The 24454-nt window shown below is 41.5% G+C and overlaps 1 protein-coding gene across 2 annotated transcripts in view; it reads right to left on the bottom strand.

Moving 5' to 3' along the window:
* Positions 1-15172: 15172 nt before the first annotated feature.
* Positions 15173-24454, bottom strand: part of SLC11A1 (solute carrier family 11 member 1) — a 37818-nt gene continuing 28536 nt past the window's right edge. For both annotated transcript variants that reach the window (XM_067460561.1, XM_060773531.2), the window contains exons 14-17: positions 20940-21089; positions 19772-19845; positions 18632-18785; positions 15173-17162 (exon numbers count right to left, since the gene is read on the bottom strand). In XM_067460561.1, coding sequence (XP_067316662.1) covers positions 17079-17162; positions 18632-18785; positions 19772-19845; positions 20940-21089 — 462 coding nt within the window. In that variant the 3' untranslated portion in view covers positions 15173-17078. The remainder of the gene's footprint in view (positions 17163-18631; positions 18786-19771; positions 19846-20939; positions 21090-24454) is intronic.

The following is a 24454-nucleotide window of genomic DNA, read 5'->3' as shown; positions in this document are numbered from 1 at the left end:
GTATCTGGATCAGTAACTATAGCATTCATATAGCTAGGTTCATCAAGCCATCATTAATATAATTAGATTTTAAAGCATTTATTAATAACACTAGCTGTGGCCAACCTTCCCTCCCTCTTTCTCTTCTTTCTTTCTCTCCTTCCTTCCCTCCCTCTTTCCTGCCTTCCTTCCCTTTTTTCTTTCTTTCTCTCCTTCCTTCCTTCTCTTCTTCTTCCCTCCCATCCCCTCATCTTTCCTTTCCTTTCCTCTTTCTCCCCTTTCTTCCTTCTCTACCTATTCTTGGACTACAACTCCCAGCAATCGTCCTGATCAATCTACCAATCTACCTACCTATCTCTATCTAATCTACCTTGAGGATTACTGGAAGCTGCAGTCCAGTAATAGAAAATTGGAAATATGCAGGGATTGGGCTGTTCTCAAAGAAATCCAAGGAGAAGAAAGCTTTCAGCTTGGAAGCAGTGCATTTGGATCATCCTCCTCTCCTAAAGGGCCTGGTCTAGGAGATGCTGGGAGCTGTAGTCCAGAAGAAAGAGTGAATATGCTATTGTGTGCTTTGTTTGCTAGGGGGAGTAGTTTTTGCACATGTGCTGTAGCATCCTTTTGCTTTTTTGGCCTTTTAAGTCCCTTCCACTGTGTTTTTTTGTGTTTTATGAGTGATGGTCACTTGTTGGCCTGATAGGTGTATCATTTTGGTGTCAATTCGTCCAGTGGTTTTTGAGTTATGTTGATCTCACAAACGAACATTACATTTTTATTTATATAGATTGGCAAATACTAATATTAAAGTGTTGTTGAAGGCTTTCATGGCCTCACAACCTCTGAGGATAGATGCAGGTGAAACATCAGGAGAGAATGCTTTCTGGAACATGGCCATACAACCTGGAAAACTTACAACAACTCACTAATATTAAAGGATAAAAGCATAAGGGTCCAACTTGCCAGATAATGAGAACTGTAATTAGAGCCCCCAGTGGCACAGCAGGTTAAATCGCTGAGCTGCTGAACTTGCTGACTTAAAGGTTGACAGTTGAAATCCAGGAGCAGGGTGAGCTCCCACTGTTAGCCCCAGCTTCTGCCAACCTAGCAGCTCCAAAACATGCAAATATGAGTAGATCAATAGGTACCACTCTGGCAGGGAGGTAACGGCACTCTATGCAGTCATGCTGTCCACATGACCTTGGAGGCTTCTATGGACAATGGCAGCTCTTTGGCTTAGAAATGGAAATGAGTACCACCCCCCAGGGTCGGAATGAGTGGACGGGGAAAGCTTTATCTTTTATATTTAAATTAACAAAATCAAACCTCACTACCCTTCCTACACAGGACCATAGCACTGCAGTCTATGGAAGATGCTCAATGCCCAGCAAAATAGCCAACATCAGCTATATATCAGCAGTTCCTCCCTATCTTCTCTTCAAATGCGTCTTACTTTCTCATCCCAAACTGACATGAAGGGATGTCATGTGGGAGACTTTTTGAAGCAAGCAGGATATTTTTGGAGAGACTGCAAAAAAAGCAAACCGAATGTCCCGGTTCCCAGGAATCAGTCTGGAAGACATAATGAGACCTTACACAATTCCCTAAATATTGATGAACTTGGTGGCCCTTGACTTTCCTTTTAAAACCAGGAAACATAACATGTTTCTCATCCAGATGTTTTTACATCCTTATTTCAGCCTTATTCCATGCCTTGGGCAACATACAAATTGATTAAATGTGTTCCCATTTGCTTTAGGCCACAGTGATGAATGGGGCTTAGCCATCAAGCCATCATTGGATATGGATATGAAATGTCACCTATGTCAGTGAGAGCAACCTACAGGGCTGTCTGACTGTAGGATACAAACATCTGGGCATTAACACAGAATAGTTGAATCACAGAGTTGGAAGAGATCCCAACCGCCATCTGGTCCAACCCCATTCTGCCATGCAGAAAAACACAATCAAAGCACTCCTGACAGAGCCTTTATTTAAATGCTTCCAGAGAAGGAGACTCCACAACACCCCACTGCCAGACAGCTCTTACCATCAGGAAGTTCTTCCTAAAGTTTAGGTAGAATCTCTTTTCCTGCAATTTGAATCCATTGCTGTGTTGTGTCCTAGTTCCTGGAGAAGTAGAAAACAAACTTGCCCCTTCCTCAAGGTGACATCTTTTCAAGTACTTATAGATGGCTCACACGTCCCTTTTCAAAATTCTCTTCTCCAGATTCAATATGAGGGAAGCCTCCCACAGGATGGTAAATCATCCAGGCGTCCCCTGGACAATGTCCTTGCAGATGGCCAATTCTCTCACACCAGAAGTGACTTGCAGTTTCTCAAGTTACTCTTGACATGAAACAAATGACCCACACTCAGTGGTTGTGAAGACAGGCTACATTCTGATCGTGCAAAACTTTCACCACAGTGGAGAAGTTGTGGCTTTGTAGATGTTGGGCTAGCTCCCATAATCCCCACTGCCTATGCTGCATAGGGCTGATGCATTGCAATTCAACAACGTCTCAAGACTTAGGCCACCTCTACACTGTAGAACAGAGTTTCTCAACCTGGGGTCGGGACCACTGGGGGATTCACAAGGGGGGGGGGTGTCAGAGGGGTCGCCATAGTTCATCAGAAAACACAGTATTTTCTGTTGGTCATGGGGGTTCTGGTGGGAAGTTTGGCCCAATTCTATCATTGGTGGGGTTCAGAATGCTCTTTGATTGTAGGTGAACTATAAATCCCAGCAACTATAACTCCTAAATGTCAAGGCCTGTTTTCCCCAAACTCCACCAGTGTTCACATTTGGGCATATTGAACATCCATGCCAAGTTTGCTCCAGATCCACCTTTATTTGAGTCCACAGTGCTCTCTTGATGTAGGTGAACTACAACTCCGAAATCCAAAGTCAGTGCCCTCCAATTTTCTGTTGGTCATGGGAGTTCTGTGTGGCAAGTTTGGTTCAACTCCATCGTTGGTGGAGTTCAGAATGCTCTTTGATTGTAGGTGAACTATAAATCCCAGCAACTATAACTCCCAAATGACAAGGCCCGTTTTCCCCAAGCTCCACCAGTGTTCAAATTTGGGCATATTGAGTATCCATGCCAAGTTTGGTTCAGATCCACCATTATTAAAGTCCACAGTGCTCTCTGGATATAGGTGAACTACAACTCCGAAATCCAAGGTCAGTGCCCTCCAAACCCTTCCAGTATTTTCTGTTGGTCATGGGAATTCTGGGTGGGAAGTTTGGTTCCATTCCATCATTGGTGGGGTTCGGAATGCTTTTTGATTGTAGGTGAACTATAAATCCCAGCAACTAGAACTCCCAAATGTCAAGGCCTGTTTCCCCCATCTCCACCACTATTCACATTTGGGCATATTGAGAATTCATGCCAAGTTTGGTCCTGATACATCATTGATTGAGTCCAAGGTACTCTCTGGGTGTAGGTGAACTACAACTCCAAAACTCAAGGTCAATGCCCACCAAACCTTTCCGGTATTTTCAGTTGGTGTGGCGTTTGGCTTGATTCAATTGTTGGTGGAGTTCAGAATGCTCTTTGATTGCAGGTGAACTATAAATCCCAGCAACTACAACTCCCAATTGACAAAATCAACCCCTCACCCAACCTATGGCTCAGTGCTATGGAATAGTGGGAACTGTAGTTCTGCAAAGCCTTGAGCCTCCTCTGCCAAAGAGTTTGGGTGCTTCACTGAATTGCAGATCCCAGCATTGCATAGCCTTGAGCCATGGCAGTGAAAGTAGTGTTGAGTTAATTAAGCAGCATCCATTCTCCAGTGTGGGCGCCTCCGAAGCGCCTTGCTTCTCTCCCCAAGCAAGAAGCATAGTGTTGAGCCAGGAGCGCGCATGCGCACAAACCAAAGTTGCTTGCTTTCCCCAAGCGCCCCACGCCAGGGAGCCATCGCCCTTTTAAGGGAGATGAAATTCTTCGCATAAACAAGCTTTTGGGCCTGGAAGCTGCGCGCCCCGGACTTAGGCGAGTCCGGACTGGGGCTGGCAAGGAGGGCCAGGGAGTCCCTGGCTGGCGCCCTCCTCCGGCTTGGCACTCCTGCTCCTTGCCCATTTGGAGAGGGAGCCCCCAGGCCTCGGGCGGCAGGGAAAGCGGGGCGCCTTCGGAAAGGGAGGGGGAAAGGGAGGACTTGAAACGGGCCAGGGGGCGTCGCTCAAGAGCCAACCCCAGCTGGAGGCGAAATGGGAGAAGGAGAGAGGAGTTAGGGAGCATCTACACCAAGCATGGGCCAACTTGGGCTCTCCGGGGGTTTTGGACTTCAACGCCCACCATTCCTAACAGCCTCAGGCCCTTTCCTTTCCCCCCTCAGCCGCTTAAGCGATGCATCGCTTGCCATAGATACAGGCAAAACGTCAGGAGAGAATGCTTCTAGAACATGGCCATATAGCCCGAAAAACCTACAACAACCCAGTGGTTCCAGCCATGAAAGCCTTCGACAATCCTTTGTTAAAATTGTTCTTCATTTTAATTATTGTATCGTTTTTAAAGGTTTTTTGCACTACAAATAATATATGTGCAGTGTGCATTCATGTTTTTTTCAAATTATAATCCAGCCCTCCAACAGTTTGAGGGACTGTAACATGGCCATCTGTTTAAAAAGTTTGAAGACCCCTGGCTTAGAGTCTTACAGATTTCAGTAGCATTCACTGTGGATAACTTGAGTTATTGGGTTATTGTGGGTTTTCTGGGCTGTATGGTCATGTTCCAGAAGCATTCTCTCCTGATGTCTCACCTGCATCTTATGGCAGGCATCCTCAGCGGTTATGAGGTCTGTTGGAAACTTGCAGCGAGGCCATTCAATGCTAAACTAGGTGACCAATTGCAACATTCACACTAAAAAATCAGGACAATAAATAAAAAGCACCCAAAAACGGGGATTCCAGAAAAGAAACTATCAGGGCCAGCTAATCACCTCCCAAGAAAGGATTCCCCCAGGCATTAAGAAACAAGACCTTGAAACGGCTATGCCATTAAATGCTAATCAATTGGCCAAACTTTGTGTTTTGTTTGTTTGTTTGTTTTTAATGCAATACAACTGTTTTTGTTCGCTCCTGACATGATAAATAAATAATTGGCCAATTGAAACATCCACACCTACCTCAAGCATTCTCTCTTGGCATTTCACCCTCAACTCCCAACAAAGGATTCCCCCAGGCTGGAAGCAGCCAGGCTTTGGAACTGCCAAGCTATTCAATACTAATTGCAACATTCACACTTGACTCAAGCAGACAAGAGTTCATTTTCCCACCCTGGACATTCCACATATATATCAACCCCATTTGCCCTAGTTTCCAACAGACCCCTCAACCTCTGAGGATTCCTGCCAAAGATGTGAGTGAAATGTCAGGAGAGAATGCTTCTGGAACATAGCCATACAGGCCAGAAAACCCACAACAACCCAGTGATTCCGGCCATAAAAGCCTTCCAACAATAACTTGAGTTACGCAACCATCGCTTGAGTTATGCAACCTTTCACGCACCTTTTCACTACCAAAAGATTCTTGGGGAGTCTTTTAAGTGGGTGAAAAATGGATGCATGTGCAGAGAGTGCATCTGTGGGGGCCACATGGTGCTTCACTTCATGCAATCTTTATGAAAGCTTTGCTGGTTCATTTGGGTAATAATCCACATGGGTGTCAGTGGTGGACCAATGGGATACATAGTTCTGCCTTCCTCCCTCCCTCTCCTGCGTTCCCGTGGCCTCCAGGATCCCAGAGTTCAGCTTCTCAGGCTCCGTCCTGCTCCTTGTGACTCAAGGCAGCGGAGCCAAGCCCTTGGGTGTGACACCAATAATAACTGTTGCAGACGTCCCCAGAGGCTTTGCGCCTTTAATGGCGCATGTGCTTAATTCAAGTGCTGCTGCTGTTCCCAAGAGGTTTGCATAATTGCCTCTTGCAGCAGGCGGTTTCGCCCGCTTAACTGTGCATCCTTCCAGTGGTGTCACCCGGTGAGGTCACTCACGGTGTCACCCCCTCCTATGTTGTGCCTCCTCCCATACTACACCAACATTGTGAGTAATGTATCGGAAAATGGGACAAAAGAAACAGAGTATACAAATCCAGTGACAATGAAAACAGTAGCACATGTGCGACAAAAAAACTTGCAGTACATGCAGGGAAAACCATGTGATTCAAAGGATTGTTATTATTTCTTGCTGTCTTGGTTTTTAGGCCTGTTCCTGTGGTTATTTGGGGCTCTGATTCAGACAATTGCATTGGATAATAATGTTGTCGAAGGCTTTCATGCCAAAATCACTGAGCTGCTGTGAGTTTTCTGGGCTGTATAGCCATGTTCCAGAGCCATTCTCCCCTGAAGTTTCACCCTAACCTCCCAACAAAGGATTCCCCCAGGCAGGAACCAGCCAGGCTTTGAAGCTGCCAGGTTATTCAGTGCTAATCAAGCTCTAGTTTCTTAGATATGATTATCATGATTATCTATGGGCGATCAGCTATGGCATACATTCTGTATCTCAAAGATTACAGCTAATAGGAGAAAGCTGGTGCAATTTCTGGAATCAGCAGTTCAAATATACCCATAAACAGGTCTAACATTTGAGGTACCAAAAGGTGTGTTGGCCAGTACAATTATTATATTTGGGCTGCTGTGAGTTTTCCAGGCTGTATGGCTTGGCCATGTTCCAGAAGCATTCTCTCCTGATGTTTCACCCACATCTCTGGCAGGCATTCTCAGAGGCTGTGAGGTCTGTTGGAAACTAGGCAAGTGGGGTTTATATATCTGTGGAAGGTCCTGGGTGGGAGAAAGAACTCTTGTCTGTTTGAGGCAAGTGTGAATGTTGCAATTGGCCACCTTGATTAGTATTGAATAGCCTGGTAGCTTCAAAGCCTGGCTGCTTCCTGCCTGGGGAAATCCTTTGTTGGGAGGTTAGGGTGAAACATCAAGAGAAAATGCTTCTGGAACATGGCCATACAACCTGGAAAACTCACAGCAACCCAGTGATTCCAGCCATAAAAGCCTTAGACAACATTATTACACTTATTTCCTTATTTATTTCCTGCTTTCCTCTCTGAAAGGAGACTCAATGTGGCTAACAATACAATTTACTATCATTTAATAATAATGACAGCTCTGGCAGAGAACAGGTGCTTTAAAAAATCAAACAGTAAATTTGAATAGAGTTTTAGCCTTGATATAATACATGTAAACTGGTCTTACAAAAATGTTTTCGTGGTTATATCTCATTATAAATATGAGGTTTCTTAAAAATAAGAATCGGTGAATTTTTGCTGAAACACTGCACAAAAGTGTTATGGGCTGGCCTAAAAACAACAACAACAACAATAACAATAACAGGGTGGATTCAGCATATACAGACAGAGGCTAACATTCAATGTCTCAAAACAATGAAACACAGATACACAAATAAAGGTAAAGGCTTTCCCTTCATCTCTGGTTCTGGCGGTGGTGCTCATCTCAATTTCTAAGCCAAAGAGCCTGCATTGTCCGTAGACCTCCTGGGTCATGTGGCCAGCATGGCTGCATGGAGCGCAATTTACCTTCCACTGAGGTGGTACCTATTGATCTACTCACATTTGCATGTTTTCAAACTGCTAGGTTGGCAGGAGCTTGGGCTAACAGCAGGAGCTCACTCTGTCCCACGGATTCGAACCACTGACCTTCCAGTCAGCAAGTTCAGCAGCTCAGTGATTTAATTGTTGCGCCACCGCGGCTCCAACACTATCATATAATCCATGAGTCTACACTGGTTCAAAGCAGATAATCTGGATTCAGAAGCTGGATTATATGGCAGTATAGATGGGGACATAGACAGCCATTTTGGTGACGCTACTGCAGCTTTTTTTAAATGAATTTTCTTTAAAACTGTTCAGGTAGTGCAACTGCTTTTTCAAAAATCCTATGATTATGATAGAAAGTAGCAGCTTAAACAGGAACAAGGTCAGTCTGAGTACCATTCAGGATAGGAAGTATCCCCCGTTCCCCACATTTCAGAGCACACTCTGCATTGTTATTTTCTGTTACCATTTCGATAGGAAAATCCACATTCACTTCACTTTACAAAGAACAGGTCTGACAGGTCCTTACCCTCAAGGGTGAACGATCTAAATATAGGCAGAAAAGAAACAACAGAAGATAGAGAGGGAACTGAAAGTGAGGAGAAGAGGAGAATGTGATGATTTAACCTTAGTTATAGTATGTCACTGGGTCTGGGCGCATATTACCAAGCATAGGATGTACGTAGAGTCAGCCTTCCACATTCATAGGGATTAAGGGCACAAGACCTCTGCAAAAGTGGAAAAACGGAATATCTCTGGCCTTCTCACAAGCCTTAACTCTTAATACTGTTGACCATATTTAGCACACAAAAATACATTTATTCTATGCATTTATGACTTAGGTAAAGGTTTTCCCCTGACATGTCTGACTCTGACCCAGTCATGTCTGACTCTGAGGGTTGGTGCTCATCTCCATTTCTAAGCAGAAGAGCCAGCGTTGTCCATAGACACCTCCAAGGTCATGACTGCATGGAGTGCCGTTTATGACTTAATAAACTTTTAAAAAATCTTCACATTTTCTAGTTTAAGCACATTGCCTGTGATTTTCTGCATTAGGTCACAGAGCTCCTCCAAAAATCCCATTTAATTATTGATGGCAAAGTCATAAATAATTAAATTTGCAAAAGTTAAATAAAAAAAACCCAAATTTTGACTGCGTATCCCTGGACATTGATTATCAAACAGAAAACCAAAACAAAACTACCCCAAAATTGCATAACTTCTTGTAAATGCGTTACTTTTTATACAAACGACAGGGTTTTTGGATGGTTGTCATCTTGTCTCCCAGGCTTTCTTTCCATGGGGTCCTATGGTTCTGCGTCAGAGCCCATAGGGTACAAGAGACAGTGGTCCAGGTTAAAACCATTGCTGACAGATGGACAATGAAACAGGATGGGAAATTGTAATGTTTCCCATTGCACCTGTTTTTTCAGTTGTAAAGTAAGTGAGTAAAGTATGATAAGAGGTAGGAGCTCTGAAGAAGATTGCTGGCCTGTGTTCAGAGTTCCCTCCTTTCAGGACATTTCTGCATCTTTTCAATCTTGGAACATGTGATGAGCTCAATGCCTTTCCATGCATGAAAAAAAGGCTGAAGTGTCCTACCAGGGGGAAGTTTTCAATGTGATGAGGTCAATTGCTGGAGTTCCCTCTTTTCAGGATACTTCTGTCTCTTTTCAGCTACAGAGGGCTATGCATGATGGCTGGCCAGAAGTAGTTTAACTCATGTGATGAGCTCAGTGCCTTTCTGTGCTTGAAAAGAGGCTGAAGTGTCCTACAACTGGGAAATTTCTCAACGTGATAAGGTGAAATGGGTCACAGTTGTCAGTAGACACCTCCAAGGTCACGTGGCTGGCATGACTGCATGACTGTTACCTTCCTGCCAGAGAGGCACCTATTGATCTACTCACGTTTGCATGTTTTCGAACTGCTAGGTTGGCAGAAGCTGGGGCTGACAGAGGGAGTTCACGTTGCTCCCCAGATTTGAACCTGCGACCTTTCGGTCAAAAAGTTCAGCAGCTCAGTGCTTTAACCCACTGTGCCACTGGGGGCTCTGGTAGGGAAATGTATATTCACTGTAATAAATGCATGCCTTATCAGATTTGCACATTATTTATTTATTTATTTGCTCACTAAATTTATATGCTGCCCTTCTCACCCCGAAGGGGACTCAGAGCGGCTTACAAGTAAAAAGTAAATACAATATATTATATTATGACCATAGCACAATATTAATATTATATATTACATTGTACTATAACATTATACTGTAATATTATTAGTAATATTACATTTAATATAAAATATATAATTATAATATCATATTATTAGTAGTATTATATTGTATTACATTATAATATTATGGATATTATAAGTAATTATATGATATGATATGATATGATATGGTATGATATGATATGATATGGTATGATATGATATGATATGATATGATATTATAAGCTGTGTTTAGCTACTATTGTCCAATCACAAAACTTTAAAGGAAGCATTTGGTCTTTAAAAAATGCCAAATTTATTATGTCTTTTACTCTCATAAATGAGAGACTACAGATCAAACACTGAAGGGGAAATTTCCATTTGAATCAAATACTTTTTTTTTTCCACTGGAAGCATTTCAAACAGTCAGTGAGGTTCATTTCTGAATACTCATGTGTGGAAACATTGTGATGTAAATTCAGATCCAATGCAAAATCCAATGTCACAGTGACCTAGGATAGACCCATTGAAATACATGGGATTCGTTAATCACAATTAACCTTAGTTATAAATATTTTCAATGGCTCTGGGTAGAAATGACATCTGACTTCAAAATAACCTCTTATGAGGAAATAGTCTAAGTATGCATCTACATGGTACAACTAATGCAGTTTGATGCCACTTTAACTGCCATGGTAATGCTATGGAATCACAGGAGTTGTAATTTTACAAGGCTGTAGCATTGGGTTGCTGAGAGTTTTCTAGGCTGTATGGCCATGTTCCAGAAGCATTCTCTTCTGACATTTTGCCCACATCTATGTCAGGCATCCTCAGAGGTTGTGAGGTCTTTTGGAAACTAGGCAAGTGGGGTTTGTACATCTGTGGAATATCCAGGATGGGAGAAAAAAATCTCTTGTCTGTTTAGCATTCTCTGCCAAAGAGTGCTGGTGCTTCAGCAAACTACAAATCTATAGCACTGAGCCATGCCAGTTAAAGTGACATCCAACTGCATTAAATCTGCAATGTAGATGAATCTCCAGAGTCTTACCTGAAGGTGTCTTCATTGCCCATGCCCTCTTGTATTAAAATACCACATATTTCATTTCAGATACAAGTGTAAAACATTCTCCTGATTTCAAAAAGTCTTATTTTTAGGTAAATGGTCCAGAATTTCAATTTCAGTCATTCGAACTTATGCTCCATTCATATCAATGTGAAAAGTTAGTAATGACCAAGATTTTAATAGAACTCACTGTGGATAACTTCACTTATTTAAACGATTATTTTATGTGTTTTTAAATCTATAATGCCATTTGCTTTTCACTATTTCAATAAAACGCAGTTTGAAACTTTAACACACTTTTTGTACTACCAAACATTGTATATTATTGGCTCTGCTTGTTAAGATATTTTGTAATTGAACTCTGTGGCCCATTTTGGTTGATAGTGCTCATAGATAGACATTGGCACGGGTCGTTTTAGAGGATGCTGTTATGTGGCCTGATACTTTGAACAGTACAATTAAATGCCATTCCGTTTCTATTATTCGTGCCATTCGTGAGGTCAGCTGGATCATCCTGCATGACTTCCTGGTTCTTACATAATACTAACAAAGCTTCCTGGTTTGTTTGCAACCAGCAGATTCCGTCAACAACTTCTTTCCTCACTCTTTTTGCTGAAAATGCTGAATAGTTTGGTCCTGTATTCTTAGCACTTCCTTCTTTCATGCTTCTCTTTCCTCAGTTCTCACTCTTAAAATAACCTGTGTTGATGCCTCTCTTTTTCAGTTTCAACAGCAATGCTGCATGTGCCTTCAGGTTTTCTGTTGACCTATAGTTACCCCATTGATTTTCTTAAGCATGACATTCCCAGGGGTAGTTTTGCCAGTTCCTTTCTCTACACAAGACCAACAAGTGGAAGAAAGCAGAATAAAAGGAAAACACAGACTGAAAATGTGCACTTGATCACAGGACGGCATGAAAAACACGTGATAGAAAAAGTTCTAATAAAATCCAATATTGGGTGTAACATTTGCAGCTATGGAGCACTGTATATCCCAGCATTCCTTGCGATAGGCTGGTGTAGATTGCTCCAGTGCTTACCCTTCTTTTGAAATCCCAAAACAGCTGATGATGTTATCAACCCAAGGTAAAACCCCCCCAGAAAGATTTATAGTTCACTAAGAAACTCTAAATAAATATATGAGTTTTTATTAAAAAACCTTTTTCAAAGACCAGAAGTTGTGAAATTTTAAAGCTTTAGAGCAGTGTTTCTCAACCTTCCTAATGCTGCGACCCCTTAACACAGTTCCTCATGTTGCGGTGACCCCCAAACATAAAATTATTTTTGTTGCTACTTCATAACTGTTATTTTGCTACTGTTATGAACCGTAATGTAAATATCTGATATGCAGGATGTATTTTCATTCACTGGACCACATTTGGCACAAATACCCAATACACCCAAATTTGAATACTGATGGGGGGGGGGGGGGTAGATTTTGTCATTTGGGAGTTGTAGTTGCTGGGATTTATAGTTCACCTACAATCAAAGAGCATTCTGAACTCCATCAAAAATGGAATTGAACCAAAGTTGGCACACAAAACTCCCATAACCAACAGAAAATACTGGAAGGGCTTGGTGGGCATTGATCTTGAATTTGGGAGTTGTAGTTCACCTACATCCAGAGAGCACTGTGAACTCAGTGATAGATCTGGACCAAACTTGGCACGAATACCCAATATGCCTAAATGTGAACACTGGTGGAGTTAGGGGAAAGTAGACCTTTACATTTTGGAGTTGTAGTTGCTGGGATTTATATTTTATATGCAATCAAAGAGCATTCTGAACCACACCAACAATAGAATTGGGCCAAACTTTGCACATAGAATCCCCATGAAAAACAGAAAATACTACGTTTTCTGATGGTCTTTGGCAACCCCTCTGACATCTCCTCGTGACCCCCCCCCCCCCCCCCGGGGTCCCAACCCCCAAGTTGAGAAATGCTTTGGAGGATTGGGAATGGACCTAGCAGCAGCTGTACCCATCAAACTCTATCGTGTCTAACCCTAAACTAAATGGTATCAGTTTCATGATTTCTGTATAACTTGCATCTTTCTTACTGTGTGTACTGTATCAATTTCTTATCACAGACCTCCTGCCAATCCCTTCTAGCAGTGCCCAAAGACTTACCACTCTCTTATGAATCCTGTTTGAAATGTGGGGATGGCCGTGTTTAAGCTTACAAGGGCCTTATGGAATTGCTGATAACTTCCATAAAGTATGCTGAATATTACCTCCCTCCAAAGATATCAGATGTGGGGACCATGTGAGTCTCCAGATGGTCCCCACATCTGCAAATTCTAGGACAGCCAATAGTGAGCAATTAGAAAGCATGGGTGTTCTAGTCCAACAACACTTTAGAAGTGTATTGGTTCTCTATTTCTATTATAGGTTAATGTTTCCCCTTGACATTAAGTCTAGTCATGTCCGACTCTGGGGGGTGGTACTCAGCTCCATTTCTATGCCAAAGAGCTGGCGTTGTCCATAGACACCTCCAAGGTCATGTGGCTGGCATGACTGCATGGTGAGCTGTTACCTACCTGCTGAAGTGGTACCTATCAATCTACTCACATTTGCATGTTTTCAAACAACTAGGTTGGCAGATGTTGGGGCTAACAGCAGGAGCTCACCCTACTCCCTGGATTTGAACCATTCACCCAGTTAGCAAGTTCTGCAGCTCAGCAGTTTAACCTGCTGCATCACTGGGGGCTCTCTATGTCTTTCATAAATGCCCCTAACGTAATTGTACCCTGCTAGGCTCTGTGCATTTGGGAAAAACCTTTTGCCAGAATTAGCTATTCCATTGACTGCCATGGTGTTTGATCTTTTGTGCCATTGCACAGAAAGAGTGGGATTATCTTTTAACTGTAGAGATGCAGAAGGGATTCAAATGGACCAAAAGATAAAACAAATATTTGGGGAGGGGAGGGCAGAGATACTGAACATTGAGATTTTTTTTTGGAGCTGATGGGGTTCCATATGGGATGGGATATCTTTGGGCTCTCCCCCTGTCTAGTACTGCCACATTTTGCTAACTTAAACTCTGTGTGTTAAGGAAGGGAAGAAATTCTACAGGTGCGTCCCTCAACCTGGCCTGTCATCCAGCTGTTAAAGGGACAAAAACATTGCTGTAAGGAACAGCAACCATAATCCTGTGCCCATGTGGTTATCCTGTTTGATGTAGTACAAAGCTTAGTTCCCTGAGAGAGATTTTGTTTCAGACGCTAATTGGGATGGGAGCATCTCCAGGGTCTGCTAATTTGCTTAGACTGAGCTGCGGTGAAGGCCAAGAGGGACACATGAATGGCATGCTGTAGCATACTTAAAAATCAACAGCACTCTTGCCAGGAGAGGATAGAAAGGAAAAAGTAAGGCTTCGGTCCAAACTAGATGTGATCTGAAAAAAAAAATCTAAGGGAAACTGGTGACCCCCATGTGGCCAAAATGCAATTCTACTTGTCTCAGACTCTTGTCTCAAGTTCAATAGTATTAACTTTTTGTTATGTAAATAGCACTGTGGGGAGGAAGTTGGGGTGACATGGGAATGGGGAATGCAGCATTAGCAGAGCTGCCTTAGAAATGCACAGTATTTGTATTGCTTAAAGTATTAATCTAGTGCTGATAAAAAATGCAGGCCCTGTGATACAGTAAACAAAGAGCTCGACTTGGGTACAAGAAGCATTCAAGTTCAAATCACCCTTCCCCTGCCAGGTCAGGGGAAGTGTTGGACTACAACCACCTGGAGCCCACTCACACTACACAATTATAGTACTATTGCTTCACTTTAACTACCATGGTTCCATCCCACTGAATCCTGGGATCTGTAGTTTAGGAAGGCATTTGAGCACTCTGGCTGAGATTTCTAAATAGCTAAATAGAGGAAAGAAAACAAATCAATTCTCTTTCCCCTTAAACTATATGTTCGTTAGCTGCGGAAATAGTTTTTTTCACTACCAAGTCAGTTCATCTTACATGGAGTTGGTCACATGTATTTCCACTACTCAACCAATCAGTGAAAATATGAAAAAGTGAAGCAGTTAACAAATTTAGAATGAGATTACAGTCAGTTGTTCGCTGGCTTATAGTTAAAACCAGAGGAAGAATGAGGCCATAGACATTTGGAGGCAATGGAAGAGCTGCTTTCCTGCTCTTCACATTCACCTTCTGATAAATGAGATTTGTTTACAAAGGAGCTGCCAACTGGCTAGAAATAACCTGCCTTATTAAATCTTGGGCATCTGTTTCATCAAAATCAGGGGAAAGTTCTTTGTAGCACAGATATAATATTTATCTTTTGCATACTCCTGCTATTAGTACAGAAACAGAATCAAGTATAAAAAATGACAGCTCTAGGGAACGATATTCTTTTTAGCAAAGGAAATGTGGTTTATTCGCCTTGAATGGCTATTCAGATTTAAAGTTACAGAGAATTTCAGTCAGTGCAAGCCATTTCATATTGAACTCTGTCAAATTTCCTCTTCTTTTCAAATATCAAACCCTACTTTCCTTACAGGCAAAGACTAATGTCATAAGTAAGCAATTAAGCATTTAGATATTATTGGACTGCAATATTAGCTATATTAGTTATTGCTGCTGGAAATAGATGTCAAGAACATCTGGAGGTCCATGGTTGTATGGTCATTAAACACAAGTTAATACATGCCAAATCATATAAACTGTACATGAGCTTCTAGTGGTTTTTTTTTATCGTTTCAGGAGCGACTTGAGAAACTGCAAGTCGCTTCTGGTATGAGAGAATTGGCCATCTGCAAGGACGTTGCCCAGGGGACGCCCGGATGATTTAATGTTTTTATCGTCCTTGTGGGAGGCTTCTCTCATGTCCCCGTATGGAGCTGATAGAGGGAGCTCGCCTCTCCCCGGATTCAAACCTACGACCTGTCCAGTTCGACAGTGGTGCAATGGGGTAATTCCTTGGGCAGCAGGACTGCTGACCGGCAGGTCAGTGGTTCGAATCCAGGAAGAGCCGGTTGAACTCCCTCTGTCAGATCTAGCTCCCCATTGCAGGGACATGAGAGAAGCCTCCCACAAGGATGATAAAACATCCAGCCACCCCCTGGGCAACATCCTTGCAGACAGCCAATTTTCTCACACCAGAAGCAACTTGCAGTTTCTCAAGTTGTTCCTGACATGGAAAAAAACTGTACATGCTAAAAGAACAGATTTGAAAGTTTGTGTTTCCTTCCCAATGGCAAGTTATGTCACTTATATAGTGTACATTTGTTGAGGGAGAGTGGCTAGAATAGGTAGCCTACATAATGTTGGATTCCCATTTGCCAGACTGGCCAGTGTTGAGGAACACGAAGAGAAGTAGTTCACCAACATCTGGAGAACCTCAATGTCTCCAGTCACAAGTCAAATTGTAGAGTTGGAAGGGACTACAATGGTCATCCAATTGAACCCCTTGTCATGCAGGAATCCACAGCAAAAACACACTGAGAAACAGTCCTTCAATCTCAAGGTCAATGCAGCTGAAGATGGAGAGTCCATCACCTCCCGAGGAAATCATCCCACTGTTGACTCACTGGAAAAATTCATGGGGACAGATTTTTTTTATTGGAGGGTAATGCCTTCATACCTACCCTCCATAATTACATCCCTTCATGGGGGGATTGTCTAGTTGCATTTGTATGGGGCATTGTGATTTTCTCTCAATATTTCCAGTTTTTTGTTTGAGAAATGGGCATTTGAATAGTCTTACAGATGTGGCTTAGCAAAGCTCAGTGCTCTATTTCTTGGGAAAGTGACTTGTTTTTTATGGCTTGTCAGATCACACCAAAGGTGCCATTTGTGTATGTGTGCATGTGTATCTGCGATCATGCCCATAATAGTTTCCTTGAATTTTGAAATGATGCCTTAACAGAAAACTATGTAAACCACTTTGTTTTGCCTAGAAGAGGATGTGTGGGTCATTTGGAACAGCTGCTTAGTCATTCTTTAGTCATTATCTTCAGTTTGTTCTACTGAAGATATTCTTTCCTATTAGAACAATATGCTGTCAAGTCCTCTAGCTTAACTGGCCACAGCTTTTCGGTGTCTCAAGATTCTTCAAAGGACACTGAGAACTTTCTGGACATAAAACATACATTTTGCCACTTGACGACATCCTTAGGTCTGGCCCTTGCGAGTCAAAATCAATGTTCTAGCACCTCTACCTCTTTGCAAAACCAAAGGGTCAGATGCTTCTTGTCATAATAAGGATGGAGTGTGGCAATTTATCAGCTTCCAACGTACAGCTCTGAGTGGTGCTCTAGTCTTGTAGTCCATAACCAAACCGAGTATGGGGTCCCCGTGCCAGATAAGCAGCTCCATGGGAGATAAGGCATGTCCAAATCTGGAATAGGAATAGAGAAAAATTAGACCAGATGAAATAAAGATGCTCAAAAGCATATAGTTTCTCTTGATCTGATCATTCTTCCCCTATTCTTGTCCAACTGCTCCAATAGCTGTTTTCATAAAACTGCTATTTTTCATAAGCTGACAATTGGTAGTGGCTACTCTCCATCCTGGTTCTCAATCTGGGATCTTCCAGGTGTTTTTCGGATTCTCAACACCCAGAAGTCTTAGCCAGCATAGCCAATTATCGAGAATTCTGGGAGATGAAGTCTAAAGCAGATGTAGGTCCAAAGGCTGAAAACCACTGCTATAGAGGAATGTTACTTCAGTCAAAGATGGTCCTCTCTCCCCATGCCATTGCTATTTGTACTGCTTGCTCCAACCTGGTACTTTCCATATCAATTGTACCATGGCTCCCTTCATGCCCAAGGTGGCTGCGAAAGGATGCCAAAGTTGGGCAAGACTCTTTTATGCATCTTGCAAAAGGAGAGCCAGAAAATGATCTATGGGAACTGACATCATGCTACTTGTGTCAAGTTAGCACTAGAATCTCAGTGCTAGGACTTAGAGAAGATTTTTTTTCTTGGGAGACCTTATTCCCTATATGAAATTAAATTCTAATGTACAGAATGCCACCTGCAATACATGGGCAAACCACCATTGACGAGTGTGTACATTTCTGTAATATTATCCACAAAGCTTGTGCAACAAGTGGCTAGACATTTAACCCCACACCCTCCCTGATTTGTCTATATCTGGAAATGAAGTGCTATCTTTTTCAAGTACTTTGGGGAAAAAGGGATCCTGAAGTATAATACGTGAAAACCAAGTGGTTTCAACCCAGAAGAGAATACTTAATACTGTCATCTAATTTAACACACTATTACATCAATATTCTCAAAAGCCACCTTTTAAGAATATTGATTCTTAAAAGTGAGCTTGTATTTGTTTTGAGAAAATGGGGAAGATAAAAGCTGAAATGTTTCAGTAATAAACTGAAACAGTTTCATTAACCACACTAATAAATGCATATATTCAGACTAATAATTGATTGCCCCCCATAATAGGGCTCCTCCGGTTACCACAGCAGATTAAAATTCTGAGCTGCTGAACTTGCTGACCAAAAGGACGGTGATTTGAATCTGGGGAGTGGGGTGAGATCCTGCTGTTAGCCCCAGCCTCTGCCAACCTAGCAGTTTGAAAACATGCAAATGTGAGTAGATCAATAGGTACCACTTCGGTGGGAAGGTAATGGCAGTCATGCCAGCCAATTGACCTAGGAGGGGTCTACAAACGCTGGCTCTTTGGCTTAGAAATAGAGATGAGCACCAACCCCCAGAGTCGCACACAACTAGACTTAATGTCAGGGGAAACCTTTAGCTTTACTTTACCCATAATATTAATCCTAATTTCGGCTTTCAATTTCTGTACTCAAAAAGGTGCCACGTTGATCTGTCATATTCTTACCAGGTAGCAGACGAAGGCTGCATATGCAACCAGGACAAATGATATGACAATGTAGTAAACTAAATGGCCCAGGCCCATAACAGTTGTCACCACGAAGTAGATGTTGATTGCGCAGACCAGTCCAGTGATGAGGATCATTATCAACTTCCCAATGCTAAGGAGGAACAGATAAAAGGTTAAAGAGGTCAAAAACATGACAGTCAGGAGGAACATTGAAAAAAGCATCCCCTTTAACAAATGTTTAAATCCACACCTACTCCAGGCACATAGAATATCAAGAGCTACATTCTGTATTTGCTATGTCTGAATAAAATCAATAATCATGAAGCAACAACCCTCATAAATGTAGCAAAACATGGGAGAAAAAGTATTTAAAGTTCCACGCGGCCTTTGAGTAGCATGTCAAGCAAACAAGGGGGTTACAACAGTGGTTCTTATGGTATCCATGTAGGCAATTCCCCGGTGTGCCATGGCCAGTACTGAATTTTTGCCCAATTGGTTACTATTGCTTACTTCTTTCCTGAAAGCTCTCCAGAGACTGATAACTGATGGTTTGTGGGATGGCAGCAGTCCATGGGCCACCATTTAGGGTAGCTTTGACCCACTCTCTGTTTTCAGTGGATGCCATTCCCATGTCCCCTGTGAATATTCTGGGTATATGTCTCTCCCTATCTCTTCCCTCAAACAAAATATTACATTGTAAAAAGCCTAGTTTTAAAAACTTGCTTCCCCTCCAGATACTGCGGTCAGAATGAATTATGTATTTTATTTAGTTTGAGAATAGAATGAGGGTTTTGTTTTAGTAGAATTTCAACATTTCCTGAGCAGCTCTTGTAATTGATAAACATAAAGTGAAGTTGTTTACGTGGAGAGGCAAGCAAACATAATTGAGTTCTTGTGGGTTTTTTCGGGCTATATGGCCATGTTCTAGAGGCATTTCTCCTGACGTTTCGCTAATTGAGCTAGATTGCAATAAAGACAGGGAAATACAGAGGTTAGTTGGCAATCTTAAGGTAAATGCAATTTTTTTTATATTGTATGCACCACAATTAGTGGGAATTTCAATGAAAAACTATTCTTTGTGATGAAAATACAACAGGTTCCCTAAGAATTCCCAACCAAGAAGATGGAGCTACTTACATCCCATTGACAAAGTCTTGCATGAGAGGCTGCATGCTGGTGAAAGTGAGAACAGGTATGACTGCAAAAGGTAACTAGAAACAGAAGGAAAAATTGTCAAGTACACATTGATGTTTTATACAAATGAACAGCATTTCTCCTTCCATATTCAAGGACCACCAAAGTATCTGGATTTAGAGAACAGCGAGTTAAGAAACTGTTCCTCATTAGATGATTCCTGCTGCCTTCTGAACAACGAAATTTTTGAAGCTAGTTCTAACCTGGGACCCCAAAGGTCTCTTGCTTCCCTCACAATTTGGTACTGCAATTGTGTCATAATTCCTATCTCTCATGGATGGGGAAAATCTAAGTATGGGAATGTTACTCTTTGAGTTACAACTCCCACTCCCAAAGTCACCATGGCTAGTGGCTATGTTGGATATATAGGCCTTGTATGTTGGATGAATGGGGTGCATATGGTATCATGTATGTGAGCACACTAAGGAGAAAGAGATGTACAATCCCCAAATAGTAGCTTTTTCTAAGGGCCCTTCCACATGGCTATATAACCCAGAATATTAACTGGGTTATCCCAGTCCTCACTGCCATATATTCCAGTCCAAAGCAAGAAATGTGAGATTTTATTCAGGTGTGTGGAAGGGGCCTAACTCTGTGATGGAGTCTCTGGCACAGGGATGGCCCTATGAATAGTCAATGAGGCAAATTTGGGGTGTCACCAAAGGGCAGAAAACGATTACTTATTTAATTGTATTTGTTATTGATAGAAATGGACCTCTTATAGAGTACTAGTTATCTCTTGGAGAGATACTAGTTACTTCTACAAGTATCTCTATAAGAGGTACTTGTAGAAGTAACAAAGGTGACTGTGGGATCTTCTTCCTCTGTACCAAAAATAACTTGACTGGCTTTGGATTGCACACTCTCATCTGGGTGGTTGGCTCTGACTTGCTCCTGCACTTGGGCAGCACAATATATTGGTCCAGTGGTTCCCAACCCAAGCATTCTTGGACTTCAGTTCCCAGTAGTCTTGACAGCTGGCCAAGCGGAAGCCCCAAACACATGGAAGACCAAAAGTTGGGAACCAAAGGCCAACCTTAGTTCAACAGGCCATTTTCCCTTAGATCCTGCCTGCATATTTAAAGAGGAATAGTCAGGAGGGATTCCTCACCAAGATACTCTGCAATACATTGAGAAGGTCATTGAGGCCTGTCAGAGCTTCCACATTCTTGAAAGCAGCAAGGAAGACAGTGGGAAGGATGGCTAAAGAACGAGTGAAGACCACCCGGGCAAAGCGGGACCAGCGTAGCTTCAGGAAACCCTATGTGGGAGACAAGAAGGTAGACATTTATTTTACAGATATCAAGTCATCATCACTCAATGAAGCATAAGATGTCATCTTCACCATGAGTCTTCTTGCTACCTCCTGCTGTTGTCATATTTTCTTCCCTCTCAGGTTGTAGGTAGGAAGAAGCTACTCACGAAGCAAACTGTGATCTCGAGAGTATGCCCCACCTAGTGGTAAATTCTTCCTTCACATCAATATAATTGCTCAAATAAATACTATAATAGGTGGGACATTTATTTTGGACCCCATTAGTGCATCTGATAGAAATCCATGAAAGCTCAGGCCAAAATAAATGAGATAGTCTGGAAGATACTGGCAAACAACTCCTTTCATTCCTTTTTATGCTGAAACAAATTAGCACAACTTTCTTCGTGAAGGAGTGAAGAGGTAGTTGGAGAGATAAAGAAAGAGGTTGACTAAGGAAAAAAAAACTGTAAAGAAGAACAACAACCCATTGGTTGAGAGTGAAGGAAACAACAGGATCAGAAATAGGTTTGGTATCTATATGTGCTAAAAAAAAATCTGTCAGTATTTAAAGTACAGATTGAGCATTCCTTATCCGAAATGTTTGGGACTAGAAATGTTCTTCATTCTGGATTTTGAAATACTTGAGATAGCTTGAGATGGGGCTCAAGTCTAAACCCAAAATGCATGTATGCTTCAGAGACACTTTATACACATAGCCTAAGGGTACTTATTATAATTTAATAATTTTGTGTATGAAACAAAACTTCTGTTCACTGAATCATCAGAAAGCAAAGGTGGTTCTACCTCAACCATCCATGAAGACAATTTTAGAGTATTTTGGATTTCAAAATTCCAGATAAGGGATACACAACATGTTCTGTAATAAGGCTTTTTAATTGTGTTAACTATTTCTCAAAGAAAAAAAAATCCCATGATAACTTTCATTGCACAGGCCATAGGGTTGGAGAAAGGTTATTCCAAAATAGTAGGGTTCAAGTAGAAGTCCTTTAGTCGGAATCTTGCCTTTAACCAAAAGCTTGACTTTGTGCACATTTTCACCAGACGGTGGCAGCGCTGCCATTGCAACAACCTAAGAGTGCAAATCATATGCTGTTGTCTTCCCAGATGTGCTTCATTACAAATCTTGTGGGGGAGTATATACAGTGCAATCCAGCACATCTGGAAATGATGTTCCTTGTAATCCAACACATCTGGAGGGCACCAGATTGAGACAGGCAGCAGCAGTGAGTTTCTCAAGTTGATGTGCTAAAATGTTGGCATTATACAGAGCCCTGATTTCTGAAGCCACTGCCAGCATTGAGAGCAGGGAGCTTGCAGGGAGTTCTTTACCAATCAAGTGCCCTCCAGATGTTTTGGGGGTGGATAATGAAATGACTACCATATACACTCTGGGGATGAGCAGAATTGGATGACTGTGGTTCAACATATCTTGAAGATTTACCAGCTTTGCAAAAAGTTTATTTGTACATTAAAACATCTGCACTAATGTATGTTTGTTGGTCTGTAAACATGGACTAATCCTTTGAAAGCAAGAGTGCAGAGTAGTTGCTACTGATGTTTCTCCATTTGCTGTCACTGAAGCTTTGGAAGTCCATATCTTAACTGGAGAGAGGGTATGGTTTTTTTGCACTTTAATTCCCTGTAGGCTATTCTTCCTGTTTTCATTTATTATGGGTTACTGTTCTTTTGTGCTTGCTCATGTAGAAGAACAGTTAAACGGTAGATTACACAAGTCTGGACAGGAATAAAAATGATTCTGGGAAGAACATAGGATTTACTAATAGGAACTGTGTAAAATATTTGGCACAATAAACATAACTGGAAACTGGCATGGCCCAATGCATCTTAGCTGATTAAAAAGCTGAATAATAACCAGAAGCTGTTAAAAAGAACTATGCCATATTTGGAAGCATTCGCAGAAATACCATGCCTGGGGTCCAAATTAAATCTCTGGATCCAGGCCAGCATCAGCTCTGAACCCCAGGATCTACTGCTGGTGTTATACTGTGCACCCATTATGTGTTTTTGTCCAGCTTACTGCTCTGAGCAGCACAGTGGGTGATGGGAACCATAGTCCAACATAAGTAGTGGTACTGTTTTGGCTGATACAAGGGCTTGTTGTATTACTGCATTCAGGCTTTGTTAGATCATGTTAGCACAGTTAACATCACCGACCATAAAAACCAACCCACATAACTGAGTGAACCTTCATTGGCTCCTGTAAATTAATGTGGATTTTTGATTATTTATATTTAGGTTTTATGTTAGATATTTTTTTAAGATAGGTTATGTTTTATTTAATCTATTCATGTCATGTAATAAGTTATTTTCACAAGAGGGGTTATTTTGGGATATTATGTCTATATTTGTTAATGTTGACATAACAAATATATGTCTACATTATATTGTTTGTTTGTTGGAATCCACCCCGAGTCTCCTTGGGGAGATGAAGGGAATATATATAAAGTTTATTGTTGTTCTTTTTGTTTTATTATCAAAAGTAGACAACAAAGTGATTGGAAAACTTGGATATAAATAATACTGATGGCATGACTTCAGGCTACAATATGTCAGTGTGTGCTGGAAACAAGAACATGGGTGTTACAAAGATTGTTGGGGAAAAGGAACAAGAAATTATGAATTATCTATGAGGGCAGATATCATACACCATAAGAGTCCTTTGCTGTTCCAATAGGCCTGTCATGGCACTAGGAAAAGTTACTTTCTTAAGCTATAACACCCAAATCACAACAGCCTTGCTAGATGGGAGATTCTGGGAGCTGTCTTTAAAAAAAAAAAACCCAGAATGTTTTCAAACTTTGATTCCAGTTGGGTTTTATAATTTTTAAAGCAACGTTTGAAAAATTTGGCCTAATGTAACTCCCCCATCTGTGCCTCATGTGGCCATTACAGTTTTTTCACTGTAAAACTACAGGTTGAAGATTTACTATTCCTGGTCTGACAGACACAAAGTCACCCCTATTTTGAATCTGTGATAAAAAGCTAACGAGTCCATATAAAAAGATATGTGCTACTATGGGTAATGGATCTGTAGCTCCATAATGGCTACCAAACTAAAATAAATATAAATGCTGAGATGCTAAAATTAGTTTGAACTTAAAAGGGACAATCAGCATTGGCAGAACTGAGAGGGAGCCACAAGAAAAAGAGCATGTGAGAGTGATATTTGTGAGAAAGATCTAGAGGGCCACTTAGGGTTACAGAAAATAACAACAACAAAAGAGTACAATGAACTTTGTTCCATATTATACAGAAAAGCTACTAGTTTTAACCCAAGTGTGACAGAGATGTGGCTCATCTGTGTCTTATGAACACTGTAACTAATACAA

This window comes from Anolis sagrei, chromosome 1, assembly GCF_037176765.1.
Source record: "Anolis sagrei isolate rAnoSag1 chromosome 1, rAnoSag1.mat, whole genome shotgun sequence".
NCBI lineage: Eukaryota > Metazoa > Chordata > Lepidosauria > Squamata > Dactyloidae > Anolis > Anolis sagrei.
Note: the sequence above shows the minus strand (reverse complement) of the source record. Positions and strands in the feature narration are given on the sequence as shown.